This window comes from Myotis yumanensis, unplaced genomic scaffold, assembly GCF_028538775.1.
Source record: "Myotis yumanensis isolate MYYU_CA2020_CCGP unplaced genomic scaffold, mMyoYum1.0.hap1 SCAF_7, whole genome shotgun sequence".
NCBI classification, from domain to species: Eukaryota; Metazoa; Chordata; class Mammalia; order Chiroptera; family Vespertilionidae; genus Myotis; species Myotis yumanensis.
In genome coordinates this window covers 11,420,758-11,439,074 of record NW_027223758.1, presented here as the reverse complement: position 1 = coordinate 11,439,074, position 18,317 = coordinate 11,420,758, and the positions used below count along the sequence as shown (strand labels likewise).

Here is an 18,317-nt window from a genome sequence, read left to right as displayed (position 1 = left end):
GGAAAAGTTTGAGGATATGGGTCTAAAAGTGCAAAATAGGAGGAAAAAGGGAGTCAGAGAGAAACAAGAGAGAGGGAATTCCGTATTTACCAACCAATTCCCCAAAGCCTTCCTTTCCCTCCAGCCCCACTGGGGCCCCGCCTGGCCTGAGGGACCGGAGGAAACAGGCCTGTTCCTTCTGGTCCCCACACTGGCTGTTCTGCTGGGAGACACTTTCCTTTCTTAAGAGAACCCTATGGAAGGTGTGCTTCCTCTTCACTGGTTTCCTTTAATTGCATGTGATCCACAGTGAAGACAGACACGCGGCTGAGGCCGATTGTATTTTTTCTCCAGGCACACCCGTAAAGCAGGTCTTTGCTGGGCGGGCTATTTACATGGTGGAAAGAACACGCCATCTCCTTATCGAGGGACACAGGCTGGAGGGCTGGGCCGGGCGGGGACGGTCACGCTGTGTGCTGGGACCAGCTAGGCTGGCTGAGGAGGGCAGGGACCCTTCTGGGAGGTTGTGAACATCCTCCCAGGGGCGTGCACGGGGTCAGTCCTAGGCCAGGGCCACGTTCAGAATTGGCATGAGCCTTAGAAGGCGTCTGCAGTGATGGCGATAGCGTCAAGCCGCAGGCAGGGCTGGGGGGTCCTGGGGGTGGCGGTGGTGGGCTCTAGGCTCAGTTCTTGTCTCTGGTGTCCGAGGAGGCACTTCCGAACAAGATGTCACTGTCCTGGGACAGGCCGCTCAGCTGCGACTTGGTTTTGATGAGGAACTGGGTCCTCCGGAACATCACCCGCTCCTGCTCCTGCTTGAGCTCCAGGTAAGAGCGGGAGAAGGTGTGGAAGATGGAGGTCACTGGGAAGGCCATGAGGAGGATGCCGCTAAGGATGCTGCTGAGTGCCACCACCTGGCCAGGCGTGCTCCTGGGTACCATGTCTCCATAGCCCACAGTTGTCATGGTGATGACGGCCCACCAGTAGCAGGCGGGGATGCTGGTGAACTCGGGGCTGTCGGCCATCTCGTTCTCGATGACGTAGAGGAGGGGGGCGAAGAGGGCGATGGCCACGCAGAGGAAGAGCAGCAGGAGCCCGAACTCCCGGGTGCAGCGGCGGGCGGTGAGCCCCAGCGTCTGCAGCCCCAGGGAGTGGCGGGCCAGGCGCATGACGTACAGGATGCGCAGCGCGCGCAGGACCCGCAGCACCAGCCCCACCTTGTCCAGGTAGCTGTTGCCCGTGCCCGGCTTGCGGCGGCCGGAGGCGGCACCGTCCACCAGCAGGGTGATGTAGTAGGGCAGGATGGCCACCAGGTCGATCAGGGTCAGCGGGCTCCGCAGGAAGGCGAACTTGCTGGGCGCCTGGATGAACCGCAGGAGGAACTCGAGCGAGAACCAGCCCACACACACCGACTCCACGATGAAGACGTTGTGGCACATCTGGGAGCACTGGCCCTGGGGGAGGGGAGAGTCCCGGGAGAGTCAGCGGTCCCACCAGGAGGAGGACGGAGCTCTGCCCTGGGCAGGGCGCTGTGCTACCTGGATGACCCTCTCCCCCGCCCCCCGCCCGTGTCATATGGCCCTGGGGCCTCTGCCTAGTTATGCACACCCCCCTGGGCGATCGCTAGGGCTTGAGGTGTCATCTCGATGCTGACCATCTCTCTCTAGCCCAGACCTCGCCCCTGAACTTCAGAACCCAGATGGGCTGGGGTGCCTCCTAGATGTCACCTCGCGGGTGTTTGATGGGAGTCACAAACTCCTCATGTCCCAAACCAGCTCCTGATTGATTTAAACATTTATTTTTGGTGAAGTATAATTAACATGTAAGGTGTCCATGTGCTGACTCGTGCATCTACACATTGCAACATGGTTACTGCCATAGAGTGGACACCTCCATCATGCCACATAATTACCATTTCTTTTTTGTGGTGAGAACAATTATGATCTAGTTTCCTTGTAGAGCTGTACACTTGAAACCTGTGTCATTTATTAACAAATGTCACCCCGGCAAATTCAATAAAAATTAAAAAGGATCTAGTTTCTTTGGGCTCCTGCTTTCACCAGCTGGTCTGTCGTTCCCCTGATTAGCAAACAGCGATTCCACCTTTCCCATTTTGCTCAGGACAAGAGACTTAGCCTTGTCCTGACACCTCCCATGTCATCCTCAGGAAATCCCGTCGGCTCTTTATTTAAAATGATTCCAGAATCTAACCACTTCTCACCATGTCCACGGCCCCAACCCTGGTCTAGCCACCATCCTCTCTCGCCTGGACAGGGTGGGCACCCCCTTCCTGGGCTCCCTCGGCCTACAATCCATTTAGCCAGAGGGACCTTGAGCACAGGAGTCAGATCCTGGCCCTCCTTGATCAGCAGCCCCCATGGCTCAGAGGGACAGTACAAGTCTCCCAGGTCACGTGGCAGCTGCCACCCCTCGCTTCCTCGCCCTTGCCCACCTCGCTCACCTGCTCCCGCCTCGCGGGTCTCCTCGCTGCCCCTCCACCAGCCCAGGCTCACCCCCCAGCAGGATTCCTCTTCCCCAGACACCCACATGGCTCTGCCCTCCTGCCTCCAGCTCTTTGCTTCAATATCACCTTCCCAGGGAGGCCTTGGTGACCCTTGTTTAAAAATCACCCTCTCCCTTTGTCCTATACCCGATTCCCCTTATCCCGCTCCATTTATTCATAGCACTTACCATCTTTGAATATGCCTTTAAGTTACTTATTTATCATGTTTATTGTCTGTCTCTGCCCCCTCCTCTCTGTCCCAACAGACTGTAACCCCAAGGATGGGGCAGTTTGTTCACTTGCAAAGGCCCCGCGTGCTGCAGGTGAGCAGCTCATATGTGTTACCTGGCTGGACGGAAGAGCACTGGAATGGCGTTCGGACGGGGGGAGAGGGGGGCAACTCAAGGCCAGGCGGGCAAAGGAAATGGGGGAGCTGAGCCATTTGGGGTGGAGGCTGCCGGAGAGCATGGCCATCACGTCCACCCCTTGATCGCTGCCCTGAACCACGAATTCCAGCTTGAGACAGCCTCATTGGAGAAAAGCTGGAAATCTGGAGTTTTCCATGAAATCTCCTGGATTTTTAATGTCATGATAAGTCAGTACAAAGAAAACACTCCATCGGCCTCTCACACACACCTGCGTGCTGCTGCCTCTGGCAGGCGGGCTGCCAGCTGGTCTCTCTGGAAGATAACTGGATGGTGGCGACCTCAAGTTCAAAGGGGCCTTTTGGCAGAGAGGAAGGCACTGATGGCTGTAGCCTGGGGCACCCTGTGGTCCCTGGGCACAGCTGGGCTCTGTGAGTCCTGCTCTAATAGCTTTCTCTCTAGAAATACGTTAGAGCAATGGTTCTCAACCTTGGCTGCACATTAGAATCACCTGGGAATCTTTTTAAAATCCTGATTTCTGGGCCTCATCCTCCGGAAATTCTGTTTCTTTGTTACTAATGCTGTGGCCTCACCCCATAACAAAGAAACAGAATTTCCGGAGGATGAGCCCAGATATCAGGATTTTAACAAGATTCCCAGGTGATTCTAATGTGCAGCCCAAGGTTGAGAACCACTGCGTTAGAGGCTGGAGAGATGAACTCATACTTGGGGGCTCTGAGGTCTCAGACTTCTTGTTCTCACATGTATGGTCACAGGGGTGTCACTGTCCTCCCTCCACTGGCCTTGAAGCTCCTTGAGGCTGGAAGACGGGTCCTGGCCACCCTGCCTCCCCCTGTGGTGCCTGAATACATAGACATACAAATGGTCCTCAAGGAGGAACTGAAGCAGTGAGCCTCACTGCTCCCCAAATGAAGTCAGAGAATAGTACTGTCACTGAATCATGAGAAAGGCTAAGTACTACTTTTTAAAAAGCAAGTTTCAGAAGTTGAATAAAAACAGTGGCTTTACTAGTATTTTCCTGATGAAATCAGGGTCACATATGTTGGAGCTGAAATAAAATCTATGCTAATCTAAGTACACGTACTTCCAGACAGGTCTCAAATGATGAGCATTTTCTCTGCCTTTTTTTTTTGGTAGGTGAGGAAACTGAGGCACAGAGAGGTGAAGTGACCTGCCTACAGACACACAGCCAGAGCGGAGGAAATCAGATGAAATTAGGCCGTCTGGCTCTAGTCCTGCCCTCTTCATCAGTACCGCTTATGCCTATCAATAGTTAATTTTACTGGGTGAGTGCTGTTGTTGCAACACTTGTTTTTTAAATTCAACGTATATAGCCCTGGCTGGTGTGGCTCAGTTGGTCAGGTGTCGTCCCGCGCACTGAAAGGTTGTCAGTGCGATTCTAGGTCAGGGCACCTGCCTGGGTTGTGGGCTAGATTCCTGGTTGGTGTGTGTAAGTGTGTGTGTGTGTGTGTGTGTGTGTGTGTGCAGGAGGCGGCTGATTGATGTTTAACACTCACATCGATGTTTCTCTCTCTCCCTCTCCCTTCCTCTTTCTCTAGAGAATAAAGAACTAATAAAATTAAAATTCAATATATAAAAAAGTGCCAGATATCCTCTGTGGGTTATAAATGCAAGAGTATTGCTACTTCTTCCATAATGCATGCATGTGGAAAACCTCACATGGTGAGTAGTTCTAGTTCTCCATCAGGGTACACAGCCAGTGCTCAATAAATGCTGGCTGGCCTGATATTTGGATTAAGTTCATACTGCCAAACCTACTTCTCCAATGCCTATACAATTTATACCTGTCTAAACCTTTCTGTCTGTCTTGAAACTTACTCCCAGAAACCCCAGGTGTGGGGAAGGGGTCCCGACTCAAAGGCCCAAGGGTCTCACACAGAAGGGGGCTGAACTGGGGAGCAGATGTCCCGGGGACTGAGTTCCCACCGAGAGCAGCTGCGTGGGATGGCAGACCAGCAGCCCCATCATACAGAGTTTTAACAGGAGCTGGAAGTCTGAATTTTTAAATGAAAAAATATCTTACTTTTAAATGTTGGGGCCCTAGCCGGTTTGGCTCAGTGGATAGAGCGTCGGCCTACGGACTGAAGGGTCCTGGGTTCGATTTCAATCAAAGGCACATGCCTGGGTTGTGGGCTCGATCCCTAGTGTGGGGCGTGCAGGAGGCAGCCGATCAATGATTCTTTCTCATCACTGATGTTTCTATCTCTCCCTTCCTTTCTGAAATCAATAAAAATATATATTAAAAATAAGTACATATTGGGGACCAAGTCAAAATTTTGGGGAGTGCAGCCCATGACCCACCTTTGTGGGCTATCTTAGGACTCAGGCTCCATGTGGAACCCAGTTTCACATTGAAGAACACGGAATTTGGACTCCGTCAGACCTGGGTCTGGGCAAGCTGCTGGGCCTCAGTGTTCTCATGTGTCACGTGGCTGAGAGCACACCTGTACAGGGTACGGGGTACGGGGTACGGGGTACGGGGTACATGGTACGGGGTACGGGGTACAGGGTACGGGGTACGGGGTACGGTGGTACATGGTACGGGGTACGGGGTACGGGGTACGGGGTACAGGGTACGGGGTACGGGGGTACATGGTACGGGGTACGGGGTACGGGGTACGGGGTACAGGGTACGGGGTACGGGGTACAGGGTACAGGGTACGGGGTACGGGGTACGGGGTACGGGGTATGGGGTACGGGGTACAGGGTACGGGGTACAGGGTACAGGGTACAGGGTACGGGGTACGGGGTACGGGGTACGGGGTACAGGGTACGGGGTACGGGGTACGGGGTACGGGGTACGGGGTACGGGGTACGGGGTACATGGTACGGGGTACGGGGTACGGGGTACGGGGTACAGGGTACGGGGTACGGGGGTACATGGTACGGGGTACGGGGTACGGGGTACGGGGTACAGGGTACGGGGTACGGGGTACAGGGTACAGGGTACGGGGTACGGGGTACGGGGTACGGGGTACAGGGTACAGGGTACAGGGTACGGGGTACAGGGTACAGGGTACAGGGTACAGGGTACAGGGATGCTGGAAGAGTCTCTGTCAGGTTGGATGCAGGCAGGGCTGCAGCGGCTCCTGGCTCCCCCGCCAAGTGGTAGCCCTGAGAATGGAGCACGCCCTGTACCAGCTTCTGGAGTAAACCCTCTACACGCATTCACTTATTTAACAAAGAAACGCTCACTATTTGAAGACACGTGCACACACGCATCCCTACCACAGAAGCTACATTTCTGGGATATTTTTATACAAGGGAACTCGGAAGGTTGAGAAAGGACTTAAGTCGGTGAAATAAATGTTGATGACGTGTCATGTGCTTCAGGCCAAGCACATCATAAATCATGCCATCCATTTATTCACTCATTCATTCATCCAACAGAGAGCGCTGGAGTGCCTTGTGGTGCTGGACGCTGCTGTAAGACACGGGGGGCACAGGGCCTAGACCGGGACAGGTAGGGAGCCCCTATTTGAATGTGGAGGTGGATGACATAATGTCAGGAGGGAGGATGGTCCTCAGCCAGCGCAGTCAGGGAAGGCCTCCTGGAGGAGGTGACACTGTGAAAGTTGTGGACTTCTGAGAGGAGGTGGCCTAGCAGACAGCTTTGTCTCCTGTCCTGAGTGACCGTCCCCCATGCAGCAAGTCTCCCCGCATACAGTTGTGGGTTCTTACCTGCTCCTCCTCCTCCCTCAAGCTGGGCAAGGTGCTGATGGAGAGATTGATGGCGGTGATGGTGACAAAGAGCACTGACAGGCAGGCAAACACCTTGCCTGGCAGCCCCGAGTGCGGCCTCTCCACCATGTCACGCAGCCTCCGCATGCAGTGGCCCCTGTGGCCATCACCCTCCGCCAGGCCTTCACTGTCCTGGCTGTCACTGTCCAGCGGGTCTTCCTCATCCTCCCGCTCCACCATCTCGGCAAACTCCTCCATCTTCTGCAGGTAGCGGCGTTTGCAGCAGCCGTCCAGGTGGTCCTCGGCGATGCCCCAGTACAGCAGCTCCTCCTGGAAGGACAGGGCACACATCTCACGCAGCAGCCGCAGCTTGCCCGCCCGCAGGAAGGTCAGGATGGTGCCGAAGGCCCCCGGGTTGCGGTCGAAGAAGAACTCGTTGCAGGTGACATCGTAGTCATCGCACACGTTGAGGATGTCGTCAAAGTTGGTGCAGGCCTTGAGCTGGCCCAGCCGCGTCATGGGGAACTCCTCGAGCGTGGTCCAGGGCAGCGAGTACTTGATGCCACCCACGTTGATGATGATCCGCCTCCGGCGGTCCTCGGGCAGGCCAGCCTGGCGGGGCTCATCCTGAGGCCGCAGCCGCTGGGCCCGGCGGTAGAAGACGCCCTTGAGTGACTGGCTCTGCGGGAAGAAGGCCGGGTGGGAGGAGGCGTCGGAGGTGCAGCTCAGGGCGCTGTAGTCGTAATCAGAATTGTCTCCTGGTAAGAGGGTCATTTTGAGTCTTCACATCCCTCTCCGGCCTGGGGGAAGAAGAGAGGAGAGACCCTCAGTGACTCCCGAGTCTCAGCTGACAATGCTGATCCTGCAGTTATTTGCTGCTGTGGACTGAAGTGTGTCCGCCAAATTCATAGGGAGAAGCCCTAACCCCAATGGGACCATATTCGAGGTGGGGCCTTGGGGTGGTGACGAGGTTTAGATGAGGCCATGAGGGTGGGGCCCTCATGATGGGATTAGTGCCCTTATAAGGAGAGAAAAAGATACCGGAGCCCTGCCCCTCCACCCTGTGAGTGCCCAGTAAGGGGGCATCATCTACAAGCCAGGAAGAACGTCCTCATCAGAACCCTACCAGGCTGGCAGCCTGATCTCGGACTTCACCTCCCCTCCTCACCCTGAACTGTGAGCAATAAATGTCTGTTTGTGAGCCACCCAGTTCAGGTATTTGGTTACAGCAGCCCCAGTGGACAAAAACATTCACTTAAGAGTGAAAATAGCAACGGCATCCTTCAGCATCCCTAAGTGTTACAGTTCCTCCACATCCGCCTCATTTATAGAGGTATGCTGAGAGCTGCTGTGTGCCAGGCACTGCTGTAGGCTCTGCTGATTCACAGCCACACACAGAATCACTCAGGGTCCCCGGCCCGTGGAGCTGGCGTCCCACTGGGCTGCCAGACAACCTCTGTACTATTATTTACTTAAAACTTCCTTGTACATTAGCCCCAGTTTTTTTGCATTTATTTAGCTTGTAAAGGTAGTTTAGTGTAGACCAGTGGTTCTCAATGAGGGCCAATTTCTCCCCCAAGGGACACAGGGCAATATCTGGAGGCATTTTTGATTGTCATGTCTGGTGGATGTTACTGGCATAGTAGATAGGGGCCAGAGATGCTTCTAAAATCCCTACAGTGCACAGACCAGGCCCCACAACAGAGAATTACCTGGTCCCCAAAGCCCATAGTGCCGAGGAGGAAAGGCGCTGATGTGGTGGTTATGAGCATAGACTTGGAGCCTCATGGCCTGGGCAAGTTACTCAACCTTCATGTGTTCTAATGTCCTCATCTGAGAAATGGGTATAAACATATGACCTACTCCATAGAACTATCAAGACGATTCAATGAAGAGTACTTAATACAGTGCCTGGCACCTAGTAGGTATGCAATGATTATTATTGCTATTTGTATTTATCTTGGAGGGATATTGCTCTTATAAATGGGAAAAGTATGTCATTTGCCACCAATAAGAGATAATGTCCAAAGAAATGCAGTTATGATAACAGTGCCACATTCGTTCACGAATCAGCAAACGTCCTCTTGAGGATACAGGTGTGAACAAAGATAGGCATGCTTGCTCCTCCAGGAAGCCTTCTTGGCTTTGCCAGCTAAATCGAGCTCCCTCTGTCTCCCTTCATAGTGCATTTATCTCCACTGCACTTATCACCCATATTTAGAATTATCTGTGTGCAAGCCTGGCTTCTTTATTAGACTCCCTGCTCCCTGGGCGGGGGGGGGGGGGGGGGGGGGGTAGGGAGAGAACTGTACTTGACTCATCTCTTAATCTCTGTGCCCAGCAGCATCGGAGCTCAAAGAAGTGTTTGCTAAATGAGTACATTTCCTGCTGGAGAGGCCGACATGGTGAGGGCACTTCTGAGAAACTGAGGTCAAAGTATGAGCTTACGTAGACTCCTTCCTTCCCAACCCTCCAAGCTAGAATGAGATTGCTTATTCATCCATAGCTCCTGGGCCGAACTTGGTTCACAAATATTTTTCCTGGCTTCGAGAAGATTTTGAAAGATGAAAAATTTTATGTAAAAATTCATATTCTTGGTTTCTCTTGATACCCAGACTATCTGGCAACATTTGGCCCAAATTCCAGCTGAGAGATGACTGTCCCCTCTAAGCAGGGCGTGCACGCTGCCATCCGCCACAGCGCCCCCCTCTCCCCCCCCGTTGCCTTCCTAACACCCCTCTACTTTCTGGCCCCTGTAGGAATTTGAGTTTGAGATCCTCAAATCATAGCAACAGAGGTTTCCAGAATTAAGCCAATCTATAGAAAAGTGGTGAGTGTGATCTATATATATAAGAGCCAAGCAACCAGAACTACCCAACCACCAGTCGCTATGACGCACACTGCCGAGGCCAACCGCCGGGTGGGGCCCCAATTGGCCCCCCCCAACCTCCTGCCCCCAACCTCCTACAGCCCCTCCCCTCCCCCTCCCCCAGTTGCTGGCCCACCCCCAATTGCCCTATCAGGCTCGGGCGGGACCCCACCCCTGCACGAATTCGTGCACCGGGCCTTTAGTTGCTTTATAAAAGCACCATCCCTCCTCCAAACCCAGTCCCCATGGAAGCATGTGGCACCATCGAAATCCATCAATTCCACATGGAAACTCATTTCCAGTACCTGAGTGTCAATGTGTACCCTGGACACACACACACACACACACACACCTGTTCAGATGAGAAACAGTGTTTAATAGGAGTCAGGGTGGGGTTTGGGGAGGAGATCTTTCCTAACAGGAATCCTCCTTCCAAAGTGATGGTTTCGTCACTCATTTACCTTTGGCGAAAGCTAGTTTCACAGGCTGGGTTTGGAAAAACTAGGTTATACCTGTGCTTGAAATAAAAATGATTTGATTTTAGAGTATTGAGAATGCTATTAACTTGACCTAAAATTGGAGTCCACCTCCTCAGGCAAAGCTGCCATAATACCCCCCCCCCCCCCCCCCCCCCCCCCACACACACACAAGAGTGACAGGTGTCCCTTTTAGGCACTTCACACCCCGACCATCATCTTCAGCTCTGCTGCTGTATCTTTGTCACCGAAGACAAGAGGAACCAGGCATTCTGTTTGGTGAGAATGATGACGACATTCCTCTGGCCCTGCAAGCCCCGGAGGGCTCCTGTGAAACCCACACACTGTCACCCCCTCTGCTCTTGAGGAATTCCTTCTTCCTGCCCCCAGAGTCCCCTCCAGCTGGAAGCTCCCCCAGTGCGTGTTAACTCCTTTCTTTCTCTCACCACTGGGGTCTGTTGTGAGTTACAGCCTCCGTGTCCTGTGTGAAAAGTTATCCTGTCTCAGCAGACGGTTCAGGATGGAGAAGAGGGAGAAGCAAACGTCATTCAGGCCACTCGTCCTCAGTGGGCCACACCTGGCATTTGCTAGCTGAGGAATGGGCACACTTCTCCTCGCTCCCAGTCCAATGGGTGTGGGGGGACGGCTCCACATGCTCCAGACTCTACAGTCCCCAGTGAGGGTCATAAATCCAACAGGCTGCCAAGTCCTGCTTCGGGAAAGTAACGCCACTTCTCACCCAGCCTGACACCCTCACAGAAAACCCGGTCTTTTAATAGTTCGCTGTGGTGTTGGGTCTGTCACTTTGAGAGCATGATGGACGATAGTGATTTTACCTCTGAGGGCCTATGGATTCCAGCTTGGGGGACAACTTGCTGACCACCCCAAGCTGGGGAAGCAGAAGAGCCCACGGGCTCTGAAATCCGGAGGCCCGGGTTCAAGGCCAGTCACTGTGACTCTGGGCAAGACATGTCTTGCCTCTGAGACTCAGTTTCCTCATCTGTAAAATGGGGGTATGAATAGCTCCCGCCTCCTTGAGTTGTGGTGAAGACTAAAGCAAATGACACAGTGATATGAGTGCCCCAATGCCGGACATGCAATGGACACCTGCTGTATTATTATAAGCTATGGGGGGGGGGGGGGGGAGGTGGCTGTCATCCCTCCTTCCACCAGCCAAGGGTGACTCTTTTCTTGACCTGATCCAGTGGGATTTGAACCCAGCATTGTCTGAGCCTCAGAGCCCATTGCTGGGGGTACGTGGTCTGGGGTGCCTCTGGGAAAGCCGCCAGGGATGCGGAGGGAAATGAAGGAGGCTGTTGCCTTGTGACCCAGGAATCCCACTGTGGGTAGATTTCTCAGATCTGGGTTTACTGGGGTCTTGGCAGACATTGCGGTAATAAATTATTTGCACTCAAATCCTTGACTCAGGATCTACTTCTGGGGAATCAGATGTAAGAGAGGAACAAGGTACAAGAATGTGCATCCCATGTTGCGGGTCGTGCTAAGAGGTCCCCTCGTGTCCATCGGGGCAGGGTTGGGGGGACGGACAAGGGAGTCGTGGTAGATGCAGATGGTGGACCCCTGTAGATGGCACAGGAATTGGAAGCAACAAACTAGATGTAGATTTAGCAACACATTTAGGTCTTGGAAACATGGTGCCGAGTGGAAAAAGAAACAGAAGTTTATAGCACTATGCTATTTATGTAAATGAGCACACACACGATTACATATTTTACAAAGACTCATGTACATGTAGGATCTATATCACCCACGGGGAGGCTGCCTGGAGGGAGGGAAAGGGGGACAAGCGTGGGGAATGGGGACTGCAAGGAAGGGGCCAGTGAATAATATGGCCCAGCCCAGGCCCAGGATGAAGAGAGAAGTAGACAGAGTGTGGTTAACACAACTCTGGGCTTTAATCCAGGTATAGAAAAAAAAAAAAAAGAAAGAAAAAGAAAAATGGAAGCGTAAGAGCAACCAAGCCACTGGGTTCTGACTTGGCCTGATGCTCAGTGGAGATGCAGACATCCCAGCCTCTCCCAGACCTTCGTACCCAGATGCTGGAGGGGAGGCCCAGGAGTGGGCATTTTGACAGGTTCCCTTAGAAAGTCTCACAAATGCTCAGGAGAGAGAGGATGCCACGAACGTCGAGAGATCCCCCAGGGACTGGGGTGCAAGAGCTGCTCTGAGCTTTGGAGGGGAGCCCCTTGCCCAATCTCTCAATGCCCTTGGGGTTCTGGAAGGCTCTGTGGGCCCTACATTTGGGGAGATTCACTGGAGAAGTGGAAACCCTCCGGTTTGAGAGAAAAAACTGCATGGGGAACGGCCTGATCAACTCCCCGGTGTGAGCCAGCAGATCCACCGACACTCCCATGCGAGCGCTCCTGTCCTCTTGGGAGGAGGATGTTCACCCGCAATGATTGAGGGCTGAGCACACGTTTCCAAAGACAAATGAGAATTCAAACCGCAAGCAGTTCTGAGTGGCAGCCCCACCATGAGGCCGCTCTGCGGTCAGGGTCTGACTCGGGCGGGGATGCACAGCTTGGTGGGGTAGGAGCAGGGAGCAGGAGGGGACTCCGCCCTTCCATCCTATGCTCATCCTTAGGACAGAGCTCTCTGCCCCTCTTCTAAGTGGGAGGGGGGCTGCAGACAGACAGAGCGCACGCGTACGCTAAACAGTCATGGCGCTATAACAGCAGCAATCTCAGCCTCCCTCACTCGCACAGTAAGTGCCAGGCCCCGTGTAAGAGCCTTAATTCCATGAGCCACGTCCTCCCCTCAGAGGCAGGTGTTACCATTAACTCCCCCACTTTGCAGATGAGGAAACTGAGGCTTTGAGAAGTGGAAACTCAGGACCCTGATAATAAGTGACGAAGCCAAAATCAGACTAAGCCTGTGGGACTCCAAACCAGATCTCTCTGACTCTGCATTTCCCTGCCTCCCTGGAGGTGTTCTGGGTGCGAGCCAGAGGTCCTTTCCCGTGGGGTGCATGTCGCCACCACCTGGGTCTCTCAGCTGTTTTCTTCAGACAAACGTTCGGATGGTCTTTAGGGATGCGGAGAAGCAGGCGGGTGCTCGAGGCCGGGGGAAACATCTTTATTCCTATCGTGCACTTGCACAGGAGCAGAGGAAGGAATCAACAAAATGCCTGCATTTGTCAAATTCCGAGTTGCCAGTTTGGCTTCTGGGCAGAAGCCCTCCTGGGGCACCAGCCAGGCGCGAGGGTGGGGTCTCTGGCTCATTCTCTCTAACAGACACTGGTGAGACATGCCCCTATGGTGGGCAGAATAGTGGTCCCCCAAAGACGTCCACATCCTCATCCCCAGAACCTGGGGCTAGGTTACCTTACACGTCGAGAGATTTTGCTGGTGTGATTCGATGCAGGATGTGGAGATGGGGAGAAGATCAGATGGTTTGGGTCGTCTGTGGGCCCTGTGTACTCATGGGGGTCTTTGTAAGAGGGAGGGAGGAGGGTCCGAGTCAGAGTGTGATGACGGAAGCAGAGGTTGGAGTGATGCGGGGCAGGGGCCAAGGATGCACGCAGCTTCTAGAAGCTGGAAAAGGCAAAGAAATGGATCCTCCCCAGAAGGAGCACAGCCCTGCTGAACCCTTGAAGTTAGCCCAGAGACCCACTTTGAACTTCCGATCTCCAAACACTGGAAGACAATACATCTGTGTTGCTTTAAGCCACGAAATGGGTGGTTATCTGTGGCAGTCATTAACTAACACAGCCTCCAAGGCAACTTCTTAAAAGAAAAGCATTTCTTCGCCGAGCTCCTGAGGTTCCTTCTCACCACACACTTCCCAACCTGTGTCCTTCCCGCATCCCAAGCAGCTGTCCGGGGGCCCATGGCTCTCTCCACGCTGCCCTTCCCCTGCCAGTGCGGCTTCCTCGGCCAGGGTGAGGGCTCCTGGCTGGGATGACTCAGACTTGGGGGATGCCGCATTCATCTCCAATTAAAACGTGAATCAAAATTGGTCCAGCCATTAGCCCGGCCCAGGTCCTGGCATGTCGAATCTCTCCGAGAGATGCTGTACCCACGGGGAGAGCTTTCCTAGCTGCCTGCCGTCCATCCTCATTGTAATCCAACCAGGCTGAACCTCCGGGTGGCTTCTTTTGAGCTGGGGCCCAAGTTATTAGCGGGTATATTTTCTGGGAGCTGGGCTCTTCCCTCCACTCCCACCTACCCCCACATGAGTACATGTGCCAGAGTCACCTGCCCCCCCTCACCCCCCACACCCAGAAAAAGAGACAGAGGCAGCCTCTAGAGCCTCCTCACTCAGCTGCTGCAAAATACCACCAAATGCACATTTGCCTTCCACCAGGAGGTGTTTCGGGGTGCGAGCCAAAAGGCCCTTTCTATTTGTCTCCTTGCTGGGTGAAATTTGGGAACACAGGCATAAGCAAAGGAGCAGGCTTGGGGACGCAGTGGGGACCTTGGGACAGCAGGAAGGAGCCACCTGCTTGAATCACCCTTCAGTTCTTTTTCCTTAGCGAGGGTGATGGCTGAAGTCTGTGGGGTAAGCCGGGGTGGGGAGGTGAGGAAGGGAGGAGGGACAGCATGGGGGTGCCTGCCTGCCCGGGAGGCGTGAGGCGCTGGCGGGCATGAGGCCCCGCAGAGCAGGGGAAAATCCGAGGCATGGCTCAGATCCTATCTGTAGACGTTCACTCTGTGTTCTGACTTTGTTAATCAAACACAGCCGGCTATATAATAAAAATGGCCAACAGTGATTGAGTGCTTGCTGCTAGACCTTCTTGCCTCTCCCTTTCTGTTAATTCTCCTTGGAGTGGCTCTTCCAGCCGCCATTTCCCACTCAGGGACTCCATTTCTGGGTTTAATGAGTCAACCAAGAGTGGCTTCCCAGACCTCTATATCTTTGGACAACGGGAAATGTTGACTCTTCATCACATACAAGAAAAGGGATGTGGAGAAAGGCTGGCCCAGTCAAGACACCCTGCAGGGTCCAGAGGGTTAATCCCTTGAATCTCAGGACACAGGTCTCTGTTCCTCTCTTTCCAGGGGCAACTCCCTCACCTCTTGCCAGAGCCCAGTTGTGTGCCTGGTGCAGAGAATTCAAGGTGGTGGTGGGACCCCAGGCGGCTGCAGGGCAGCCTGCGTTCTCAAGCCTCCAGGCAGGAATCGAGGCTGTTTTGTTTCCAGCACATTCATGGTTCCCCGTGGGTTTGGAATGTATCCCACAACAGACATCTTCCTGCTGGAGAGGGCTGGGCTAGGGAATGACTGCTGAGGGCCATCCCCAGGGGCCATCCTGCCCGTTTCCGACACTGCCCCACTCAGCAGGTGCTCTGCAGAGCTCCCAGGAAGAGGGCATAGGGGTCAAGCTCAGGTCCAGCACAGCCTGAGAAGTCCAGACCCTGACCACTCGCCCCTCCCCCTTCCCTGGCTGGGCAGCGGGGCTGGTCTCCAGCAGCGAGAAACTCCCTGGGGAGGCTGCCCATAGTGGCTCTGACTGCAGTAACGTGTGTGGGTATCAAACATGCCCTATGACAAACCTCTGCTCAGATTCACAGAGGCAGGAGCCTCCCCCTATCCCTCCCAGTGTGCAATGAATCAGCTCCCGCTCCCTCCTCTCACTCCCCCTGAACTTATCTCAAGGTGTCAGCAAAGGTGGTGGTGGGGGGGGGGGAGTGTCTCTGGGTCTGTCTCATCCACCTGGCACCCTGCAAGTGCGTAAGAATAGCAAGTGTTTAAGAAAATGCCTGCTGAATGGACAGCGAACTCATGGGCCTCATGGGTGGGAGCCTGCCTTCCTCTGTGATGTTTGATCAGTGTTTCTCAACCCTCTTCCCCATTCCCACCCGCCCCTAAGGAGCCTCTGAAAGACCCTTTCCTTCTACCCTAGAACCTGTTCCAGATTGCCTTCTCCCCTGGGGAATGAACACCCTCCATGGCCACGGAAGGGCCCTTCCACAACGTGTCCAGTCACACGGGGGCTGCTCGGGACAGCCACCCACAGGCTGGGGGCTCTTCAAGGGAGGGCTGGGTCTTAATTCTCTTTAGCTGTCAGCCGCCCTCCTCCCTATCCGTCCCCACCCCATCCTTCTTCTTCCATGTTCTCTCCCCAGCGCGGGCCTCGGTAACTGTTAAATGAATGAAATAATAGCTGCTAGGCTCTTGGCAGGGTGAGCTGTGCATAGTAGGTGCTCAGCTAATCTTTGTCCAATCCACGAATGAGTGAATGAACTTTTCTCCCTTTCTCACTCCCAAACTCCAATCCATCCAGGCTGAGCCCCTCCTGAGTAGGGGGACCCTGAGGCTGAGGCCATGACCACCCACCTTATCTATCAGATGCTGGAGCCTCAGGTGAAGGGTTGTCTGGGAACCCCCAGCGCCTAGCACACAGTAGGCACTCATTAGAAGCTTGCCGAGTTAATGAATGACTCAATGAAGCCCACTGGTGGGAAGCCCCATTCCCTGCCTAAGGATGGAGTGAATGAGCGAGTGACAGTCGCCCCATCCACCTCCCCCAACACTCCCTCCTCCCAGGATCCGCAAGGCGGTGAGACACCTCCGCCTCCTCTAGGATCATCCCCCCCCCTCACCCCCCCACCAAGTCACCGCCGTGGAGAAGGTCCCGCACTTCGCACCCTGGTGACCCCCCTCGGGAAAAACACCCCTGGTCGCGCACCGTAACCGTGGCGAGCGCGCTCCACGCCCTGCCCCCCGCAGGTGCACCTACATCCTCCGTCGCACCAGTCACCCTCCCCGGCAGGTTTTGGGGTCGGCGCCGAGGAGCCCCGAACGGTCCCCGAGCCCGAGTTTGCAGGCGCGGGGGCCGGTCGGGACTCGGTGGCGCCTGGCGAGGCTGCGGCGCGCAAAGTTCCCACCTCAAGTTGCCGTCGCGGCGTCCCCGCCTCGGAGTTGGCCGGGCCGCGGCTCCGTCCCCCGGGCTGCCCGCGGGTCCCGGGCGAGAACCCCGGCGGCACGGGGCCGGTGGCCTCCCGGGACTCCCCTGCGGTCTCCTGGAGCCGCAGGCAAGCGCGGGCTCCCGGGCCCGGCTCAGCTCCCGCACTCGGACCCAGGGCCGCCCGCTCTGCCTCGCCGTCCCCGCCGGGCTCCGTGTGCGCCGGGAGCACAGCACCGCGCGGCAGCCGCCGAGGGAGGGAGCGGGGCGGGAGGCGGGACGGAGGGAGGGACCGAGCGCGGGGCGGGCGGAGGGGCGGTGGCAGGAGCGCGGCGCCGTCTCGCCCCGCAGTCCGGGCCGCGGCCACGCACGGGCGCCCGGCGTCCGGGTGTCCAGCTCGCGGCGCTTATCGCGGACGGACAGCGCTCCACGCGGCCCCTCCGAGCTCAGCCCGGCCGCACGCGCGCAGAGCCCCCCGCCGCCGCGCCCCCTCCCCGCCCCTCCGCGCTGGCGGCCCGCGTGGTTCCCGCGCTCCACCGCCTCGGGGCTGCTGCGCTCCAACCCCCGGGGTCGCGCGTGCCTTCCCTGGCGGGTCGCGGGCGCCTCTGGTCCGGGACCCTTGCGCCACAGCTGCGGGGTCTCCACGGGCACGCACAGCCCCCGCGCGCCACTGTCCCGGGGCCGCGCGCTCCGCGCTCCAAGCTCCTGGGGGCCACACTCGCCCTGCCTCGTGCTTTTCCCCGGAGTCCAGGGGCCTCATTGCCCTGGGCTCCTCATGCCTCTGCGGGCGCCTTGTGGCGTAGCTTCTTAGGGACAGCATGGGGCGGCTTGTAGCGTCAGCTGTTTAGGGGCAGCAAGTGCTGGGCGAAGTGTCTTCCCTTTGGGGTCCGGGGTCCGCATGTGCCACCGCTCAGAGTCTGCGTGGCCCAGCGATCCACGGTTCTGGGGTCCCAGGGTCCCGCCCTGGGGCACAGGCAGCCGGCTGGGAGCAACGCCTCGCCTCAGAATTGGTAGGAGTTCCCCTGCTTTTGCTGGGGTTTGGGTTGGACCCGAGAGGGCGCCACAGCAGAACCAGCCTCTTTTATTTTTTATTTTTGCTGTTGTTTATTGATTGACTGATTTTAAAGAGAGGAAAGGGTGGAGAGAGAGAGAGAGAGAGAGAAAGAAAGAAACATCCACTTGTTCCACCCATCCATGCATTCATTGTGTGACTCTCCCCACAACGGGAAATCAAACCCTGGCATATCCTTACCATGCTCTAACCACTGAGCTACAGGCCCAGGGCCAGAACCAGCCTCCTAAGGTCTCTTGCCTCTCACCTTCCTTTCCTCTTTTCCTTCCAGTCTCTACAGCCTTCTCGTATCAGAGAACCAAGGCTGTGGGCCCTGCCTGTGGCCTTCTCCTTCAGGGAGGGGAACGGGCTCCGGAGTGGAGGGTGCCCGCTTTTCCCGGGATTTCATAAAGAGGGTTAGAGTGTTCACTCATGTGGCAAACCTTGGCTCAGGTGCCCTGGAGGCAACCACACCTGCCCCCAA

At 55.7% G+C, this 18,317-nt stretch overlaps 1 protein-coding gene across 1 annotated transcript; it reads right to left on the bottom strand.

Annotated features, from left to right (window-relative positions):
* Positions 1-301: 301 nt before the first annotated feature.
* On the bottom strand, positions 302-16,992 carry KCNG1 (potassium voltage-gated channel modifier subfamily G member 1). The gene is made up of 3 exons (XM_070421397.1): positions 16,766-16,992; positions 6,571-7,370; positions 302-1,433 (listed from the first exon to the last, which is right to left on the bottom strand). The coding sequence occupies exons 2-3, from the start codon at positions 7,342-7,344 to the stop codon at positions 663-665; spliced, it is 1,545 nt and encodes a 514-aa protein (XP_070277498.1). The 5' UTR covers positions 7,345-7,370; positions 16,766-16,992; the 3' UTR covers positions 302-662.
* Positions 16,993-18,317: the final 1,325 nt, after the last annotated feature.